This window comes from Aplysia californica, unplaced genomic scaffold (assembly GCF_000002075.1).
Source record: "Aplysia californica isolate F4 #8 unplaced genomic scaffold, AplCal3.0 scaffold00001, whole genome shotgun sequence".
In the NCBI taxonomy this organism is placed as follows: domain Eukaryota; kingdom Metazoa; phylum Mollusca; class Gastropoda; order Aplysiida; family Aplysiidae; genus Aplysia; species Aplysia californica.
In genome coordinates, this window is record NW_004797271.1 from 892,430 (window position 1) to 914,364 (window position 21,935).

Below are 21,935 nucleotides of genomic sequence, written 5' to 3' on the forward strand. Positions count from 1 at the left end.
CTCTGAATGTAGAGATCTATGATTCTGATGTGGTCCGTGAATTTACGGTCAGGGGGTGGTCGCTTGGAAAGCCACGTGGTCGCGCCGTCGTCTCTATGACTAGATCTATGACTATCTCCTAAAGTTTCCTCTTAGCTGTGCCCGACGTTTTATAGTGCATATTCATTACATTCATTTACATTGAGGCTGTCTTTCTACACCCCCCCCCCATTCAACGCCTTTGTAGTCATAACCGCAGTCGGGGAATCCTTCACAAAACAGTCACGTGTCGTCACATTATCGGAAAAAAATTGACCCTCACCCCAAAGGGAGGTCACTAGAATATCAAGGCAATGAAATGATTGCGTCCCTTCCTCCCTTTGCAAAGGTTCATGTAAACGCACACTCCGTATAAACACACGCTGAAGAGCCCTCCCGAGCACCATGCGTTTAGGCGGAGACTACTGTACTGAGTGAGGCTTTTAAAGGAGAGAGATTCTCCATAATGAGTCCGCCCGAAGCAAAAACTTGATTTTGCTATGGTGGAAGAATTTAGCAGAAAGCAGTGAGCAGAAATCAGATGTAAAACTGCTGTTCTGAAAAAAGTTTAATAATTCCTTCTGGAGAAAAAACAACAAAATACAGTACAAAACTTTGGGTAAACTCTGTTATGAGGGACGGAATCAGCAAAGACAAGGAAAAACATCTTTGGAGGTGTTGAGTCCATGATCAACATGTGAACTTCCGTGCCGCAGTGTGTCTCCCGGCAAGAGTTATTTACCTTTTTTCTTGCCTTTCTGGGGCTGGGAAAAAAAAAGAAGTGAAAAGATTGTGAGTTTATGCAGTCTGATATGGTTCTATGATATTCTATCACTTCTAGAAATGTAATATTTCTAAATTCAATCATTCATTTCCTTCTCTTCATGCATTTTGCAGACTTTGTCACACTCTGGGACACAACAACAATAGGCCTACCGCTGTTTTTGTGTCAAACTGCCTCGGCTTATTGTAAACGTTGTACTTGAGTATAAAAGAGAAGCATATCCAACACAAAGATGATTATTTAGTGCAAAGAAATAACAAGTCCAATAGGCAGAAACTACAGAGAGAGGGTACAGAAGTTAGAAGTAAGATCAACCAATGACACCCTCCAACCAAACGCTTGTCCAGTCTAAGACAAGGGCAACTCTAGTATATGAGTGTGTGCATCGTAGTATACATAGCATTTACTGCAGTGCGAGGCGGGTAAGTGCTTTTTGCACTTTTATGTTTTCCAGTCTCCAATGACTTCAAAGGTCTAGATCTGAACAGATTCTACGTCTTTCACTGTTCCATTGAGGTCTGGATGATAGATCTATACAGAATCTACATTTTTTTCTCTTTTCATTATTCTATGTACATAAATTCTATTTAACAGGTGTCTGTGATGTAGTGGCTAGGTACTTCGCTGTCACATGCAGGAGACCAAAGTTCAATTCATGAGTGGGTAGAATTTTCAATCCAGTATCTGTTTCTCTGCTGGGATGTTTTAACCCTCTCAGCTTGGTTTATCTTATTCAGATAGGGTCAGCAGCCCACCTCAAAAATGATCTAAATTGTATTGATAGGAGTTTAAAAACACCATCATTTAATTTATAGATAAAAATATATACATATTTCACCATCGTATACATGTAAAGTTCTAGATCTTTTCATAGAATCTATACATTTGAAATGCTTAAGTGCAATTGATGACAAGAAAACTATGACCATTCACTGATTCAAATTCACATCATTGCAATGAAATTCATAATCACAGCACACAGCTCTAAACAACCAGAAGAGCTGTTTCAAGCAATATTTTCATAATATAGTGTACCATTTCAATGTATAAATATGTACCAGTACAATATTTTCTGAAATATCAGAACAAAAAATATGTATAAATATAAATTTGATGGTACCTTCAGAGAATACCATATCAATACAGGCATGTAAAAGCTTTTGAAATCAAAATAGGCAATTTTCAGAACCCATCAAAATATATAACTTTCAGAATACCATTTAAATCAAAACATGTTTTCTGCTACTTTCAGAATGCCATATCAAAACATAAAATGCTTTAAAAACCCCTACTAAATCCAAAGAAATGGGCTTATATGTTACTTTCAGAATACCAATGTGTGCACATATATGTAGGCTACATTGATACTATTTTCAGAATATCATATTAAAGGCTATGCTACTTAAAAGTTTACAATAAAGCATCTTATATATAGCCAATATCATTGTAAATTTTATCATGGTAAATACTGTTCCGTAATTGAATGTTTTGAGCACAACCACTTGACAAAATGCATGCACACTTTGAACCTACAGGCTGTCTAAAGACGCAAAGATAGATTCTATTTCTTGCGTATCTGTTTGATCTGTCTGTCTTTTTCCTGGCACTGATTACTATGACTATGAGTTCATGGCTATTAACAATTAAGGCGTCCTTAGGCTAACTCACTCAAAAACAATTTCTTTCCTTTGAAGTGAGAAAGAATGGACACAGGCTACAGAGATTATCCTATCGTGCATATTTTACAGGGAAACGCCCAATATCTAACAGTAACTTGCATTTAGAGCACAGGACTAGAATGAGATTAGATTAGACATGGAGATAATTTCAGGTACTTTAAATAAAATATGTTCTAAGGAGACCCATAAATCAGTTCGTGTAATTATATCCATACACAGTAACGTATAGTATATATACATGTGAATATTATTGATAATACAATACAACCCCCCCCCCCCCCAGGATTCTATTCTAAGGACCCTTTTAAAGTGAATCTTTTCTGATTTCAATGATAGTTTTGACGACGTTGTGATCGCCACATAATGAACTCTGTAATTGTGCTGCTATAAATAGAATGATGTAACTTAGCATGTAACATTTACTCACAGAGGCCATATTTTATACATCAGTATATAAAGTTGGCTGCACCAAAACAGTAACACAAACAAACCACCAAAAAAAGCACGGTACATTTTACCAACAAACACAGCATTCAATAATATGGTGCTCTAGACTTCAGCATCATTTACCACTTTAAAAAAAAACAATATTAAATCACAATGTCCACTTCCACTGCACAAATTATTACCCACAACATAACCTCTTGGTTCACAGCATTTTATTACAGAAAGCCTGTCAGTTTTGGTCAGTATTAAAGTGCAGTAGAGATTTCTCTCTGTGTTTTAGCAAAAGTCTGATAGTTATCAAACCCTAACCCTTTACAATCTTTGACACTGAATAAAAAATGTAATTTTTCTTTCCAGTGGGTAATCCAGTGCTACTGAGAGTTTGTAAATGGTTTGCATTTCCATCGACACATTTTAATTTGAGATCATTTAAATAGAAGTCAGGCTTCTTCGACCCTGCCTGTCAGGGGCAAACGTGGGCTGAGTGGGAGGGGGTTACAGCATCTCTGAAGACAGATGGCGATACTCCATGAAAAGAACTTCCCCCACACGTGAATTCAACTCATGTCTTCCGCCTGGAATTAGTGAAATGGAAAATGGCAAAGAGCCTAAAAATTACCAGCACAAGGCTGGTGTACTGAGAGAAGAGCCTTATAACAGTTATCAGCACAGGGGCGGTGTTTTCGTGAAGAAGTGTTTAAGGAACGGGGTACCGACTGTAAACTCTCTGGTATCACTATAACAAGTCGCTGCCTCAGAACTATTTAGTCCAAAGTGCCTCTGTACTTATGTACACTTTGGACAAGACAGTTCTAAGGCGACGAAGTGTTAATAATAATACAGAATGGCATAGGGCCTGTACACTCTGTGGTACCACAACAACTACAAGTGTTCACAATACAGGACCGTGTATTGCCAGTAAGTTCTCCAGTAACAGCTTATTGCTACACCAAACTTGGGAGCGGGTGGTTGGAAGGCACCACTGGTAGGTCCTACTCCTTTCCTTTCACTCTGTTGTTTCTGTCTATCCGTCTTACTTTTCCGAACATACTAAATGACTGTTATTTTGTCAATGTCAGTGTGCTTTCCTTTACTCCGACCAATTTTTGGTTAGGAAACAAACGCTCAAGAGCCCCAGCTATAGAAGCTTTTGGTGAGTTGAGTACACAATATCATTCAATATGTTATTACATAGCTCTACGTTTTATTTACATTGAACTGTGGACCAGCACTCTTCTTGCCAGATTTGGATCGGGTTTTAGACCTCGGCCTGGCCTGTAACATGAAAACATTTCATCAGGAAACTTACAATTTACTTCCAGCATACAGTGATTCCTGATTTTTTTTTTTCATGCCTACTTGATCACGTTCCCCAGACTTTCAAGCAAAAAAACCCTCAACAAAAAATCCCAACCCAACAAGAATGAGTTTGACTAGAGAATTTAGAGCAGAAGCCTATTTGGAAATGCCACACTGACCACATGTGTTCATTTCTTCACTCACACAACTTCAAACGTTCTGATCAGACCACAATATGGTGCATCAAGCCTTTCCATGTGTCATTTGCACAGAAATTTACAGCTTTTCTCTGAATGTAAGATTTGGCATCACTATGAGACTGATTTATTTCTACATTAGCAAATATATATGAAAACAAGGGATCTGAGGTCTGATTAGGGACTTATGGACCCTTAGAACTAAAACAAAAAACACCCCCCCTAAAAAAAAAAGAAATTAAAAAAAAAAGTACATGATGAAATTGTATAGTTTCAGCACAGTAAGTTGTATGGTTATTTAAGAGGCGGGACATTTGAATTAAACAACTCTCTAAAATTTCAGAATGCCTTGTTAGGGATTTGAACCAGAGCCATCTGCTCTGTAATCCAGCATGATACCAATTTAGCTGACGGAGCATCCAAACTTAAACAATAACTTATGAATAAGACAAACATACACAAACACCCAATACAACAACTTGTTGAATATTCAAGAAAGAAACCCCTACCCCTCCCCTTTCCTCAGTTCTTCCACTGACAACTGTATGCTTCAGTATTGTGATCAGGGAAGAAAATCTATTACCAATTGCTGAGAAACTTTTGACATCTTTGAACGCGTGTTCAGGACACGAAAAATGGGAGCAATAAATGGTTCAGGCACACTCAAATAAGTCAGTCATCAAACATCAACTAGAAATAAATGTTGTCATTATTGCCAACTGTTCAAGTCTGAATTTCCTTGAGCTTACCAAAGTTTGTTATAGAAAAACATTGATTCCCCCCCCCCCTTTAATTGTCTTAAAATTTAAAAAGTAATCATCCTCTTTATCCTCTTTCCAAATACAGACGCTATGAAAATATGACACAAAAAAAGAAATAAAAATGTCCAGAAATTGAAGAGGTATCAAGAATTTTTCCTTCAGCTGCAACACAGCACACACACTCTCACATCCATCCACCCACACACGCACCGATCCACTCACCCACACACACACACACGTCCACACACACACAAACACAGACAAATTATATAAGTGTAGTTTTCAACAAGTTTACTGCTGCTCCAATTCTGTTTCTCCTTAACTAATAAAATACATCAGCAAGAAATACATTGTACTACAATTTGTAGTAGATTTAAACAAAATTTGTTAATTTAATCAAAAGACATGAAGAATTTTATTCTAGCTACCACATCACTTTATGCAGCCATTAAAATCTTTTGCTTTTCTGTAAGACATTTCAACAAGATAAGTGAATGACCTTGACCCTTTTCTATTAACATTTCTGTGTGTTTTCACGCAGGAGGGTTAAGCTCTGCAAGCAAAGGGTTAATGAATCACAGTTAGCAAACTTTCCACTTACAGCTGAACCTTTCTCAGGGGCTTGAAAGAAAAAAAACACACAACAAAAAACAACTCTGATTATCTCAAATAGCAACACAGAAACACAGTTGGCTGCTCATTCCAAATAATTGGGTGCTCACAACAAAAACATTGTAGGGTCAAGTATGCCTGAATTCGAGTACACGTACAAAACATACAGTACACTTTTGCATTATTTGGTTGAAAGTATTTTTGTGTAAGAAACCCAAAACACTACTGTAGCAGTATGGTGAGGTAACAAGTGAAACAACTTTCAACTCAGTGTATGTGAGTGAGCCTGCATGAGATCGGGGATCTCCAACCAATGTAGCATTTCTCGTCTCCCTATGACAGGACTGAGCCTGGAGCGTTAGTTTTAGTTTTAATTTAGTAGAGGCTTTACGGTGCTCGCAACTGCATAAGGTCATATGAGCATTAGAAGATTAGAGGTGTTACAAGAGAGTTACAAACATAAAACAGAAAAAGGGGAGATAAGGACGATAGATGTTTGATAGGAAAGAAGAAGCAAACCACATCAGAGCCCCCGCCAACCACCCACCGCCTCGAGTGTTGAGAGCAAGGTAAACTCTTTAAAAAAAAACAACCCCAAACCCCCAGAAGTACAAGATTGTCCTAGCAAGGGTAGACAATGAAAAAAAAAGTAAATACAAAATACAGCCCCTTATTTATACCTGGTGATTGGAACACGCGCATTGCTCGGTTTGTAGGTACCATAGATTTGTATAGAAAGTAATAATATCCTAGACCAAGCACTCGGATGTATTTCCGGTTTATTATCAAGTGCCCCATCTGACTCAATTTGGGGCTAAACAAAAGGCAAAGGGGGAATGCGACATGCATACTTGGCTATAATAATAGAATGAGACTGGTGTTCTGACCTTTGGGTGTAATGGTGAAGCCTATGGTGTGAGCATTTTGCAGCAAAGTTTTTGTAGAGAGGACAGAGCGGAGGCCATGACAGCGCACAATTTAGGAGTAGTCTACAGTTAGTTTTTGTAGAGATTTACGGCACTTGAAACGCAATAGGTCATATAAGTGCTGAAGATTAAAGCTGTTACAAGAGAGTAACAAACACAAAATAGGAGGGGAGATAAGGACGATTGATGTTTGATAGGAAAGAAGGAGCAACCTACCAGAGCACCCTCCAACCACCCACGGAGTAGTCTACAAATCTGTGGTGAGTACAATTTCCCAAGAGAGTAGCCTAAAGGAATGTACGTCTATTGATTGAATGAGTATTTACTATAAGTATAAGGCTTTTTATTTTGTGTTTGTCCTTAACCAGTTTAATCGAAAAGTGACTAGGGCATAAATCATAAAAAGAAAGGGGCAAGTCTAGTAGAGATCACCATTCGGAACTTACTTGACCTACTACACAAACCTGGGGTCTCCACTCTCTGTGGCACCAACATTTATAAAAGTATCCATGATGACAAGCGGTAAAATGATTTTAACTTTTTTCAAGAAGGGAGACCTCAACTAGACCTATACTGAAAAAGGAACTGTGTAAATCCTGATACATTAAGGTACATACTACAAGTACTATGTAATGTACATAATTTGACATAGGGCACCAATGAATGTAACAAAAACACAAAACAAAACAAGAACAAATAAATAAATAAATAATGACAAGAAAAGAGATAGGACAATAACAAATAAAAACAGACTCTACCTTTGCCATTTAACAAACATACAAAAACATAAACTTACAAAAAACACAAACATACCTATACACTCATATACTAAATGACAGACACACCAAAACTTTTTTTCAATCCAAAGGAGGAAGAACAAGAGATCAAAGCAAAAATAACAGCAATTTGTTGGGGGGGGGGGGGGGGGGGGGGATATGAAAATATAGCAAACCTTGAAGTTACTTGAATGCACAATCTTTTTTCAAAGTCTGCATTGATATCAAACTACAGTAGTCAAGATAGTCCCAGATGACCATTATTTGTAGAGGAGAAAAGTGGTTGCCTTAGAGAGATGAGTGGATGTCTTGGACAATGTCATTATAATGAAAAAAAATGGGCCAGGCAAGAAAGTGGGAAGTGATCATGTCACAAATGATTGTCTTGGCGAGGTGACCTTTAGAGCAGGTTTGACTGCATAATATATTAACAGAATTGTCCAACTTTTGATTCTTGTAACATTAGAAAGATGCTACCATGCCGATGATTTTGAGGACTGATACTTTAACAAATCCTGGTCAGAAATATCAACATGACAAGAATTTTGACTGGGGACTTTTTTTTCACCTTGCCTGGTGGAAGATGCGATTATATTGAGAACACATTCTACTGCTCTACAAGACTACAGAATGAACCAAAAGTGCACAAATACCCATATAGGCCCACAGACTATCAGAAGGGAGTGGGAAAGTTAACACATTACAGTAGCAACAAGAGAAAGGAATTTTTACAACCAAGTAGAAGATGTCTTCCCGTGTATACCATAGGTACTGTAACCACTGACTTGAAAATGTCTTCACACCCACAACCTTCATTTATCTAAACACAGAAACTGAAATGTCAAACCAGTAAATCCCTTCTTTCCTTCGCCCCCATGTTGACAGCACCATACAGAACAAAGACAAAGACTTAATCATGACGACAAGATCTAATTTTTTCCCCAGACGCAAACTCTGCTCACTCATGACAGATCGTCAATGGAGTTCAAAGGTTCCTTGAGTGACAAAGAACAACAATCATTTGAGCGATGGGTTTACAAGCAATAGATTGTACCTATTCATTTTTTCAAATAACCAAAAGATAAACACTCTGCTAATATTGCACTGGAATAAGTCTAAAGGTTTACGGAAAAGAAAACTCAATCAATAATCAAAAGAAACCAGCAGCTTAACAGAGAAGAACAAAATCAAAATGTCAGCAGCAAATAAAACAAAATGCAGCAGACAGGGTAAATCAGAACTAGAATTTGTACACATCACAGAATCAACTAAATGACACTGGATCATCACACCCACAGATAAACATGAAATCTACACCAAAACAATTTGAAACAAATCAACGTCAAACCACTAACAAAGTTTCCACTCACATCCACTTACTTATCTTCCTTTCTTCAGACTCGACCGCGAGCTGTCTAAAATGGTGCAAAAGCACAAAAACCATTCTTAGATTGCAACTAACAGACAACTATGGGAAGGAATGTGAGATTCCCTTTCCAGTCCTCATGACCTGTTAGCTCAAACATGAAGTTTTCTTGTACATGACATTCTCTTGCACATGAGACTATGCATGAGGTTGCTTTGTACATGAGATTGCCTTTTACATGAGATTTCATGAGATCCCCTTGTTGTACATGAGATTGCTTGGTAAATGAGATTGCCTTTTACATGAGATTTCATGAGATCCCCTTGTTGTACATGAGATTTCATGAGATCTCCTTGTTGTACATGAGATTTCATGAGATCCCCTTGTAGTACGTGAGATTGTCTTGTATGTGAGATTCTCTTGTTTCACCTGATATTATACATGAGATTGCTTTGTACACGAGATTGCCTTTTACATGAGATTTTATGAGATCCCTTTGTTGTACATGAGACTGCTTTGTATGTGAGATTCCCTCGTTGTACACAATTAAGATTTCATGAGATTCCCTAGTTGCACACGAGATTCCCTTGTTGCACATGAGATTTATGAGATTCCCTCGTTGCACACGAGATTTCATGAGATTCCCTTGTTGCACATGAGATTCTCTTGTATCTGAGAATGTGAGGCTCCCTTATATGGGAGATTCACTTGTACATGATATCAGTATATAACACTCTTCTATACACGAGATTGCTAAGTAAACAACTCATCAGACTTACGGAGTGTGCACTTCAGTCAACATTTTATCAGACTTACTGAGCGTGTACTTCGGTAAACATCTTATCAGACTTACGGAGTGTGTAAGAAAAAAGATTCTGAGCTTTTTAGAGCCCATTCAAACACAGCGCTGGGACTCAAAATTTACAGATCAAGCGTGTGTGCCTAAAGAAAGGCACCAAAAGTCAGACTTGGATCAAAAATTTCAAATTTGTGGTTGGTTTGATTGAAAATTTAATGTTGAACACAGAGAATTTTATAATTTTTCAAATACCAAGTAGTTTTGAGTTACCACACGTTTTGTAAAGTGTTACGTTTTATGAACACAGTACACCCTGAAGACATCAAAACGGCAGATAGAGTAGGGATGCGTAGAAGCGCTATTCATTTGCAGACATAAACATTTATGCGCGCTGCTATTTATAGTGTAGGGGAAGTCCCAGTGAGTGAGCATTTTGGTATACATTTTTTTAATATACATATTACAACATGATGAGGTTCAAGTATACTTGAAGTGCAAGGCTGGGCAAGCGGAGAAAGACCCCAAGCATCGATTTAAGTCAATTGTAAAAAGCCATTTTCAATTATCTAAGAAATACCTTACCATCAAAATAATTCCTGATAAAATACTTAAAAGTCAAATAAAATAACATCCTCTTCAATTATGGTTAAAAAATGGTGATCTGGTTTTTAAAAAAAAATGGAAACACGTTTTAATTTTTAAAAATTAATTTTTTTACTTATCCAGCCTGTAGCTTGAAACGATATGGGACGACTTTTTGTCCCTTTCTCTGGGCACACACGCGTATTTTGTAATACATCTTGTATTCACACTTTTTAAACTCATTTGCTACGTATTATTTTCGGCTTGTGGACGAATTTTTTTCGGGAGGGCAAATGAGATGATGACTAGTGGGCAGTTAAAAGGTCTTTGGGGCCACAAATTCAAATAAATATCAATGTATTATATACCAATATTTTCAGTTTGGTTTATAGAATACATCTGTAATGTTTATTTATGTATTTTTCAACTTTGGTTCCTCTAAGATTATGCAACACAATTTTGATTGGATGCGGATAAAATTTGAAAATAAAAAATTAATAATCTTTGGTGAAACTCAAAAAATACGTTTGCAACTAGATCTAGCCAAATGAAACATCAAAATAACCATAAAAGAATATAGGACTGGAAAATATTGAAAAGTTTGCAGTTATTTACGTACATTCCATAATATTTGTACATTTAGATCATAACATCTGATATTGAAAAAAAAAAAAAAGTATAATCTTGAAAAACGATCACAATCAGAAAAAACCCACTCGTATCTTATATGGAGTTATTCAGAATTGCATTTGGAATAAATCTATACATGTCTTGAGTGGCACTTTTTGTGTAATTTCATCAAAAAGTAGTGATTTTGGGGAGAAAAAAATATTTTGACAATTTAGATCTAGACCTAGATCTAGCACTCAAAAATATTGATTTCTCAATAACAGTGCGTTGGCAATATGAGTCCAATTGTATCAATATTATAAAAAAGAGTCCTACATTTCTTTAGTGGGCAAAATAATGATAGATTTTGTTGCGTAAAATTACTATGACTGGTGTCCGGGCTATAATTTTGGCATTGCGATAAAACAAAGTCGAATAAACTACGAAATTGCATTTCAAAACTGAATCTAAATTTCCGATTTTCAGTGGAAATGCTTGACCCGGAAGTCAACATTATATTTTGACCTTTATTTTAACATGGATATGTGGATTGGAATAGAATCTAAGCTAAAATTGAAGATCGGTTCTCGAGCCGCCGGGGACGGCTTAGCGTACTGACGGCATTTTAGGCGCGTGGCCCCCAATGTAGCGAATGAGTTAAAATCCAGCCAAAAATCTGCACAGTTCCAGAAATGCAGATTTGGGGGGAAAATTAACACCACATGACTTATGGGGTGTGCTCTCTGCGGTAAACCGCTCATCTGACTTAAATATTGTTCACTATACTAACATCTCATCAGACTTACGGGGTTCGCTCAATTTCTGTACGACGGGCGTACAGATCTCCAGCAGAGCCACGCGATGAGACAGGAAGTCCTGGGTGGTGGGCTCTGGGCTGTTGTCTAACCACTCCTGCTTCTCTTTGCAGGTGTTTAAGGCAATGTTCTGTAAGAAATAAAGATACATAAAGGAGGTATAAAACTATATACTCTATCAGAGATAAGGAGATGTATCGGAGCAAGTTCTGTAAGAGATAAAAATATACTATAAACGAGGTATAAAACTATACATTCCGTCAGAGATAAGGGAATGTATCGGAGCACGTAACATCCATTCTAAAAAAAACCCCAAAACAACAAAACCACTGGCTCTCAGTAAAACAGAGGATCGAATAGAAAGCTGCTTTTTGCTGTTATAATTATCATAAATGTCTCAAAGATACTGCACCAACATTTAAAAAAAACTGAAGTTATATCATCTCTGCAAAGTTCTTACATCAGCTAAAAAACAAATCAATCCTTAGAACCCCAAAAACTATAAATTATAATTGGATGTACGGTGAGTGTTACTTGGCTTACTTTGGTCACCATGTACGGAACAATCTTCCGTATAAAATACGAAGTGCACCCCAGTATCTGGAACAATCTTCCGTATAAAATACGAAGTGCCCCCCAGTATATGGAACAATCTTCCATATAAAATACGAAGTACCCCCCAGTATTCACATTTTCAAGAAACAGCTGAAGCATTTCTTATTCATACATAACTGTCATACTGGTTATGGTGTTGACTTTTTCTGGTATGTGGATGCTTTACAGTGAGACTGAAGAAATCATGAGTGTTGTATTAGAGAGAGGGGAGGGGAGAAGGAGAGGTAGAGGCAAGGGGGGGGGGGAGAGAGAGAGAGAGAGAGAGAGAGAGAGAGAGAGAGAGAGAGAGAGAGAGAGAGAGAGAGAGAGAGAGAGGGTGGGGGGAAGCGGAGAGGGAGACAGAGAGAGGGAGACAGAGAGAGAGACACACACAGACAGACAGACACAAAGTGACAGAGAGTAAGAGAGGGAGGGGGGAGGGGGGCAGAGGGAGAGTGAGTCTGGGAACTTACTCTTTCTTCTTTTGTGATTCTCCCAGCCACTGCCTTGTCGGCATCTGTGATGGATTCCTGAGTGGTGCGGATACACTCCTGGAGCATAGCTTTGGCCTCTGTGAGGGGGGCAGAGAGGAGGTTAGGGTTAAATAGGCACACACACTCAGAGAGAGAGGTTAAAAAGAGAGACACAGGTGATTGAGAGAGAGAGAGAGAGAGAGAGAGAGAGAGAGAGAGAGAGAGAGAGAGAGATAGAGAGAGAGAGAGAGAGATAGAGAGAGAGACATGTGTTAAAAAGAGAGGAATAGGTGATTGAGAGAGGGGGGGAGAAAGAGAGACGGAAGATTAAAAGAGAGAGAGAGAGAGAGAGAGAGAGAGAGAGAGAGAGAGAGAGAGAGAGAGAGAGAGAGAGAGAGAGAGAGAGAGAGAGAAAGAGAGAGAACACAGAAATCCTGCCTATTTTGAATAGAAATGAGATATTTGCAACTGAAGGCAGTGAGGTTGCCTTGTGTCAGAAGTAAAATTATGCATATATATATATTTTTGTTTTTCTATTTTTTTAAAAAACATTATTTATTGATATTATTTTATTTATTTAGTAGTAGTAGTAGTATAAGGTTTTACGGCGCTCGCAACTGCTAAGGTCATATGAGCGCGCTTATTTATTTATATCATATTATATATATATATATATATATATATATATATATATATATATATATATATATATATAAATCTAAAAGATTCTTGAACAGACAATAATAACATACAAATTGACACAATAGTCCACACATTCCATCTGTGTGTATCTCATGGCCGTTTCTCGCGGCCACACTCCCTGTGTGTATCTCATGGCCGTTTCTCGCGGCCGCTCGCCGTGGGTGTTCCGCTGTTGCAGGTTACCGCCGTGCTCGATGTGTAGTTTCAGGACTGGTAGCCGACCCCAGGCCGCAGCAAAATGTAGACATGAGTAGCCTGTAGATAGATAGATTGGATAAAATGTAGACATGAGTAGCCTGTAGATAGATAGATTGGATAAAATGTAAACATGAGTAGTCTGTAGGTAAATAGATGGGACAAAATGTAGATATAAGTCATCTGTAGAAGGACGGATTGATGGATGGATGGATGGATGGATGGATGGGAAAAAATGTAAGTAGTCTGTAGATAGATAGATAGGCCTGATGACAGGCAGAATAATCACAAAAATGACATAAATTTGAGCATGCCCTTAACGCATTTAACGAACACATTTTCACAATGTCACCTACATGACAACGTTCACATTAAAGCCATTCTTCAGTAGGCCTTTTTGTTATTAGCATTAGAATGAAAAATAAAAGTCAGCTTTGTGAACACATAATTTTGATTCCTGACCTTTTTGGGTAAATTCGTTGATGTCAGCACCTCTGTGAAGCAGCTCTCTCGTGAGTTCTATCCTGCCCAAACACGCAGCGACATCTAGTGGGGATTTCCCGTCATCGTCTCTCTCGTTAAGCAGCTCTGCAATCTCTTCTTTATATGGATCTGTGTCATCCTCAAAACACCTGCAAGACAAAATACACAACATTTTTTACATTAGCCTGAGAAAACATGAATACAATATTTCTGATAGATGATCCAGAAAAAGAAAAAAGAAAAAAGAAAAAGAAAAATAGTAATGAAATTCATTCAGTACAGATTTGGGAGAAAACCCAGTTGTAGCCTTAAGGCATTAGTGAAATCCTATACACTTGGAACTAGTGAAAATTTAGCAGAGTAAGTTACTGCTTAGATGTTTGTTTGTTTGTAAGTGTTTATGCATTTGGTCTGGAAAAGAGAACATATCTTACGCAAATTAGAAAAAATAAGGATTATGATGACAGGTGGCTTCTGTTATGACCAGTGAGACCAAATCTGGCAGAGAAAAGTTTGCCACATTTTGATCAAGTAAAAGCTTCATTTCCACTTGTGGAAGTGCGCAGCTTGTGGATTTCTCTCTTGGCTTCAGCATTTCATATTCGTATATATGATTTGTTGCTCTCCAGATGGGTCTACGAGGAGCTAGGCTCTCTTCTCAAGTCAAGGGATTAATGTAGAGGGTCCTTCAGGGTCCCTTCAGAGTGTCTTTGTCATGCTTTTTTGGTGAGCTGACGACCGCTCAGAATAAAAAAAACTGCATTTGGGACTTTGGAATCAGGCATTCTTACGACATGGCTAACCCAGCATAATTGAGTCCTTTTGAGCTAAGGAAACAGACTCAGTATCTTCCCTGTAAACAGATATATGGCTAATCAACTGATTGGTTAGAGCGTATAACCAATCAGGAGTCTACCCATATAATTAAGAGCAGAATGTCAATGGGCACAAAAGGAGAAATGTAAAAAAAAAACCCCCACTAATCATTTGCTTGTAGAGTAGTCTCCACCTTAAATCTCACCACTTACAATCCTGGTTTGCTTAAGATCCTGCTATTTTAAGAGAACATAATTTCTATTAGACAAAAGTCACCCCTAAGATCCTGGTTTGGAGGATTATATTCAGCAAAGATCCTACATTTCAGATGATAAAATCTGGAGCAAAAACCCGAGTGGATGCAGTTGATCAACCAAGCTGTGAAAATGTGCAATAACTGATGTAACTGGTCACTCTTTTGTTTACCAATCATTGCATCACAGATCATGTATTATCGTGAATCTGATCACAGCTCCGTCGTAAATCTCGATGAAATGGTAAAACGGTGGTGTGAACTCATTGCCACTTTATTTTCCCCAAACATTGCACTCATATCAAAGGACTCCACCTGTTACAAACTGAGTGGGTAGGGCCTACAAGTCCACATCAAACAGGATCGCATCAAGCTGTGAACTCTTTGGTGCTTTGGCTTCTTCTCTGACCATTCCAACAATTATCTATGCACCCGAATTTGATAGACAGACTTAATCATTAAAAATTAGTGAGGTCACAAAGACAGAAAAAAAAGGGAAGGGGGGAGGGGGGCTTGTTAAGAGATGAAAAGCTATAAAATATAGAGAAGGAGCAACAGGGTGCATATAGATCTTGGGATTCATGATTGGATAAGTGAAAATTGTATGCCTTGTGCCATTGAGATTGGTCATCAAGGCAGATTACTTTTTGCTTGCCCTAGAACATAAATCCACCCAGGGGCCTGTCAGTACATTTCAGAGTAAGGGGAGGTCATTTCACCAAATTGTGGGCCTGAACTGTGAGATAGAGTCACCCTGGATAATCCCTTAATTCGTGAATAGGCTTAGTCGATCCCATTCACCTATAATCCTGCATTTTCCTTACCCCAAAAGCACTGGGATTTTAGGCAGAAACTGCTATATTTTGGACACTAATTATGGAAGAAATTCCAAATGATTCACCCTTCTCAGTGACTTAACAGTTGAGAGCCATATGTTTTATGGCAGAGAATAAATTATTTAAAGTTGCTTAACTCACCTAAATTGTCACTATCTTATTTTTTTAGAATCCCCCACCCCAATATTAAGCAGATTCTATTTTTCTTTAAAATTGCACATCAGCTTCTTTCTACTCTAAACATAAATTTCTGCACATGAATTCTGTCTACACATTTTCTAATTATTACAAAAGGGAGCAATAAAGACTGTTGTACAATACCCTTCATGACCATAAAACTACGTAGACTTTTTGACACGAAAAAACCCACAAAAAATGCCTGGGGCCGGAGGGATAATGGGGTTCAGCTCCTCATCCCCCCAAAAAACTGAACATATATGGTAATTACAGTTTTGAACGTAGTACAGTTGAACCTGCCATGACGGCCACTGTATGATACGGTCACCTGTACAAACGGCCACTTTTTATTCCCCCCCCTCCCCCTGCGTTTTTTCTATATAATTTAACAATGTAAATGGTCACCTGTCCACTGCGGTCGCGGCCACCTTATTTTATCAACCCACGGTCAAATTTAACTGTCTGAGACGGCCAAGCGTGGTCACTCATTGCCGGACGCTTTGTCATAAATTTTTAATCAGCCCCTCATGTTGTGGACAGGTCATCATAATTCATTCACCTGTCGACAGTGTTAGTCGCTCCAATGAATGTTTACCCAAGTTGACCAATGGGTCAATAGGCCTAACAATACATTTTCAACTGCTGGTGAGGGAAGCGTGTGATCCGTCATAACTAATAAGCCCCACCCACAACTCATGAACAAATCGTATATGAGGTAACTGCAATTGTTTTGTTTACCCAGTCTGTAACAAAGAATGGACGTTGACGTGAACTTGCAAACAGAAGCGTCACTCTTTCTCCGAGTGATGGCGACTGGTGTGTTTGTCTTACCATATGGCACTCACTCTTCATTGTGTTGCAGCTCTTACATAATATTTCATTTATTTTACGCTAGCACAAAATCAGCAACAAAAAGAAAGCTATAGACGGTCTGTATAGCTACCCAAAAAACCCCGAACAACACAAAAAACCCTTCTTACTACACTACCCACCCCCTTTTTCGACCCCCCCCCAGGCCAATTTGAATTAGCTTTACGACAGTCTAAGCCTAATGGGTGGCCATTTTACACTGGTTTGTCCGTAGGCCTATAAATGATGATGCATGGGCATGAAATAATGAAATGTGCATAGATCTAGATCTATGTGTCATGTGTACGTACCCTTTAAAAAAAATTTGGAACTGCCTTCCTTATGATTTATACAGTATCAGTATTTAGAGATACCTGCGTTAAATGGTGGACAATTTTTAATTCCTCCCATAGTTCTACATGAGGTTTGGTTAAAAAAAAGGACAAACTGTAACTACTTGACAAGTCTCTGTGGATCGTTCTTGTAGATGCAGTGTGTAACAATCGTTGTGTCGGGCAGAAGCTGTTCAGTCTCTTCTTCTTCCTCTCCTTCATTTCGAGATCCAGGTTCTGCCTCCGCTTCGGGAGCATTTTCAGTTTCAAGAGCCATTGCACGAATAAAACTATAATTTAACTTGAGTGGGGGGATCAAATGAAAAACACAGTCTAGATTGTCATCTAAGCTGCCATTATCTAGTTGCCCCCTAAACAGATTCGTGCCAAAGATGGTTTGTCAAACTCCTTTCTATTGGACAGATTATTGGAAGTAAAATACGCCAAACTTCAGAGAGTGTGATACGTAACAATTAAATTTTTTTTTTCATTAAAGCAGTCAAACATATTTTTATTTTAAAAAAGCTTCACATACTATTCTAAAAATTTTAGGTTGCTTTTAACAACTAAGGAAAATTGTTTATTAAGCAATATTCTTATGTTTTGTTCTGTATGTATATGAGTTTGGCCTCAGGGAAAAGTTTTTTGTTGAGCAAACCGGAAACGAGTATTATGCTAGCTTGTTTACCATTTTAGGATTAGTTGAGAGTTGAGACTTCTGATTGTTTCACCGAGTCAGTTCTTAGGGTAAGCTCATCTTACTTGGACCATGAAAATTTAACATTTTTTTACATAGCCATGTGTTGATGAAAAGCTTTTAATCTTGTTCAATAGGAATATCTAAGAAATGAGACCTGGAGCGAATAATCAACTTAGATTCGAGTAGTTAGACTCTCTAGAGTCTAGAATCTAGATCTAGATATAGATCTACTTGTGTCTCTGAGTCGGAACTGAGTCTGAGTGACTCAATCAAACTCAACTTCATCGACCCAATGAATTGACTCAACTATCTGACCTTTTTAAATCAATGGTTGTCACACTCACACAGTACTCAAAGTCAGTATGCAGACTTCTTGCAGTATGGAATCTGGATCTAGATCTAGAATCTAGATCTAGAATCTAGATTTCTCTAGATCTAGATCTAGATCTAGATCTAGATTATAGATCTAGATCTAGAATCTAGTATAAGATAGCAGAATGATTATTCACCCAGTCAGCCCAGTGTGACTTTTTAGTGTGAGGATAAAATTGATACTATTCTCAACGTGAGAATAACGACAGCCTACTATTCTCACCCGTTTTTTTTTAATTTCCGCCCACTTTATTTCGTTTCGGGCATCATCTAAGGACCCCTGTCACTGAGCGCTGCAGCAACAAAACTCACCTCCTTCTATCACTCCGCTGAGCGTGCGAGGCGACTACAATCGCCAACGGGCGGTCCAGCTCTCGAGCGCGGGAGGTGACTAAGATCTATTGTCGATTTGGGGGAAATACTTAGAATCTATCTTTTGAGCAAATAGCGTCACCTTTTGTTGCTATTTATTGGTTCTGCAAAGGAAAATTTTACTCTTGAACTAATCAAAATTAAGAAAAAAATAAGCCTTGGGTCAAGGCACTGTGTGCCTACTTAAAAATACTTGTGGGTTCTGTAAGGGATAACGTGTTTTTTGTGTTGTAAACAAATGCCAATTCTAACATTACAATGACAAACTATTACTAACTATTACTAGATCTAGACCTAACATCATTTCATTTAAGTTTTCATTTAATTTCGATTATTTTAAACACACTTGTCTACGGTTTTGGTGAAGATCGGATCTATGCGTGCATACTCTCAAAAAAAAATAAAAAATGAAACAATAAAAATCCTCACGGGAGCCTCTGGGGGCAGTTCACGAAAGGTCACTCTTACAGTTCACAATTGTTTTCTATCATCCTATTAGATCTAGCTAGGCCTACAGTCCTACACGTTCTCAACACCCTGGTAGGCCTAAGAATAAAAATCCATTGCATTCTCAGATCAGGTGAGAATATTTCATTTTATTCTCACCCGAATAACAATATATAGAGTCTACTATTATTAATTCTCACCCCGGGTGAGAATAATATTATATTTTTATTTTCACCCTGGGTGAGAATAACGACAGCCATTAGAGATTTGATTTGTAGAATTTATTTGTTTATTTATTCTCTAACTTTCAACCTAACTAAAGTGGATCTAGATCTAGATCTAAGTCTACCTTAAGCTCCAGCGAGCACCTGGATCTAGATCTAGCACACCTCTGTGATTGGCCCAAATATAGATGATGTATTTCCACCATTTATTTTTGTAGTCTTCTGGGGCTTCCCTTGCCAGTTGATTAAATCTCACCATGGCGGGCCCGCTTTGTTGCACTTAACCCTCTAGTGCCCACAGTGCCATATCTGGCACATGTCAAATGACCAGCTTCAGGGGAAAGAGTAATTAATTTTTGTTATGTTCGGTAATTTCATGAGGTAGGTAACTGGAGAATCATCCTCTGAGTGCCTTTGGGTGATTTTTTTCTGCAATAATTTCCCCTTTCAACTTCCTGTTTTTTACCACCACTTGTGCTTGAAACAGACAACCGCACCCACTCTTCTTCAGTCTATCACCATCAACCGCCAGGTACATAATTTTGTCAATTTTTCCTAATATATGTTTTGAAACAAAGTAGATTTAGATATTATCACCTTCAAATTCCATGTTCAATATTTACATTTTGATTTATGGGGATGTTTTTAGGTATGGTCTAAATATGGCACACTGGGCAGCCCTGGACGTTTTTTTGTGCCAGATGTGGAACATTGGGCATTTGAGTCCTGATTTTTATCACATAGTCCTGTTTCAATGTAAAATGTCAAAAAGTTCAAGTTGACTGGAAAAATAAAAAAGCAGATTGACTTCATTTCAGTGTAAGTACATGCAGTAAACAGCCTTTCTAAAGACTGTATGTAAGGGTTCATAAAGTTATTTTTCTCTATTCAAGTGTATTTGTACAAACTGTGAAACACACACTACCAGTACTTATTTTTTTTCTTGAAACGATTGCATCTTGTCAGCAATGAGACTCATGATGACAGCACAAGCAATGATCGTGTATGGAAACTCCGTCCGTGGATCAATGATCTAAAATCCAATTTCACAAAGATTATTCCGTCTTAGCATCAGTTTGTTCATGAAATTATGGTATCTTTCAAAGGTCGGTGTAGTCTGAAACAATGCATTCGGAAAATACCCCACAAATGAGGTTTCAAGTTGTGGGCTTGTTGCGTAAGTGAAGGCACTCTGCAAGACTTTGATGTGTATCAAGGTTCAAATGGAGCTCATACTCGTAGATCTGAACTAGGCATGGGAGGGGATGTTGTCATGGACATGGTGAAGAACTTGGAGGAGGGAAAGAATTACAAAATGTTTGCCGACAACCACTTTTCGAGCGTTAACATGGTGAAACAGTTGAAGGAGAAAGGACTGCAATAAGTGGGAACCGTCCATGAAAACCTCTTGAAAGGTTGACGGCAGAGTCTAGTGGATGCAGACTCCAATATCGTCGTCGTTCGATGGTACGACAACAAGAAAGTGGATGTCATTTCGTCATATATGTTGGACCAGAATCTGTTGAGAATGTTACCGGGTGGGACAAAAGACTGAAGGAAAAAACTGCAGTGAATGGCCCTGCTGTAATTCGCACATACAACAAACACAGGGGAGGGGTAGGTTTACTTGATTGTCTCACCGCTCTCTGCAAAGCAAAAGTCAAGACACGAAATTGGTACATTTATTTGTTCTACGACACAATCAACATGGTGGTAGTCACCAGTTGGCTGAGATATCGTCGTCACTGCAGGATGCTTCAGCAGTCCCCAGTCAAGCTATGTGACTTCCTTCAGTCGATTGCTGACAGTCAGGTTACCGTCGAAAGGTTGCCGGGACGACCTGTAGCTGGGAGTCCTCAGTTTCTCTCACACTCTAGCACTCAAGAGAAGATTAGTCCCCAACTGTTGACTCACAGCTCGATCGCATGGATTGTCTTCTTCTCCATGCCGACCGGCAACGATGCAAACGCCCCAGATGTGACTCAAAGACCTACGTCATGTGTAAGGAAGTGTATGGTTCATCTCTGTCTGAACAAGGAGCGAAACTGTTTTGAAGAATTCCACCCAAGAAAGCATGATAAATTTGTTCAACGCTACCCAGTGTGACATATCTGGCACATAATACCCAAATGCCCAATGTGCCATATATGGCACGGTCTGTAACTTTTTAAATACAAGTTTTAGATGAAAGAAACTTTCAAATTTGGTTATTGTACTTCCTTTTGAACATGTTCTGTGAAAATGAAATTTTTCTGTCAATGATTTCTATACCTGGGCACTAGAGGGTTAAGCGCGTGATGGGCATCGCCAACTGCTTGGTCTGTATGTGCGAGCACGCTTACAGTGTGTGTGTGTGTGTGTGTGCGCACGCGCTTGTGTGTGGTGTGTGTGTGTATGTACAACTACAACTTTGTGGAGAAGGTAAATTTATGGAACGAGA

General features: G+C 38.4%; 2 protein-coding genes across 2 annotated transcripts in view; one reads left to right on the top strand and one right to left on the bottom strand.

The window, feature by feature from the left end:
• Positions 1 to 563: 563 nt before the first annotated feature.
• Positions 564 to 17,779, bottom strand: LOC101852581 (ankyrin repeat domain-containing protein 45). The gene is made up of 9 exons (XM_005088798.3): positions 17,506 to 17,779; positions 14,097 to 14,266; positions 13,568 to 13,694; positions 13,498 to 13,528; positions 12,738 to 12,833; positions 11,662 to 11,800; positions 5,787 to 5,806; positions 4,141 to 4,203; positions 564 to 782 (listed from the first exon to the last, which is right to left on the bottom strand). Exons 1-9 carry the CDS (start codon positions 17,655 to 17,657, stop codon positions 753 to 755), a joined length of 828 nt encoding a protein of 275 aa, XP_005088855.2. The 5' UTR covers positions 17,658 to 17,779; the 3' UTR covers positions 564 to 752.
• A 248-nt stretch (positions 17,780 to 18,027) lies between these two features.
• The window catches only part of LOC101853505 (kelch-like protein 20), a 28,740-nt gene continuing 24,832 nt past the window's right edge, over positions 18,028 to 21,935 (top strand). Inside the window, exon 1 of the mRNA XM_005088802.3 lies at positions 18,028 to 18,127. The gene's annotated coding sequence lies outside the window, so the exon portion shown is untranslated. The remainder of the gene's footprint in view (positions 18,128 to 21,935) is intronic.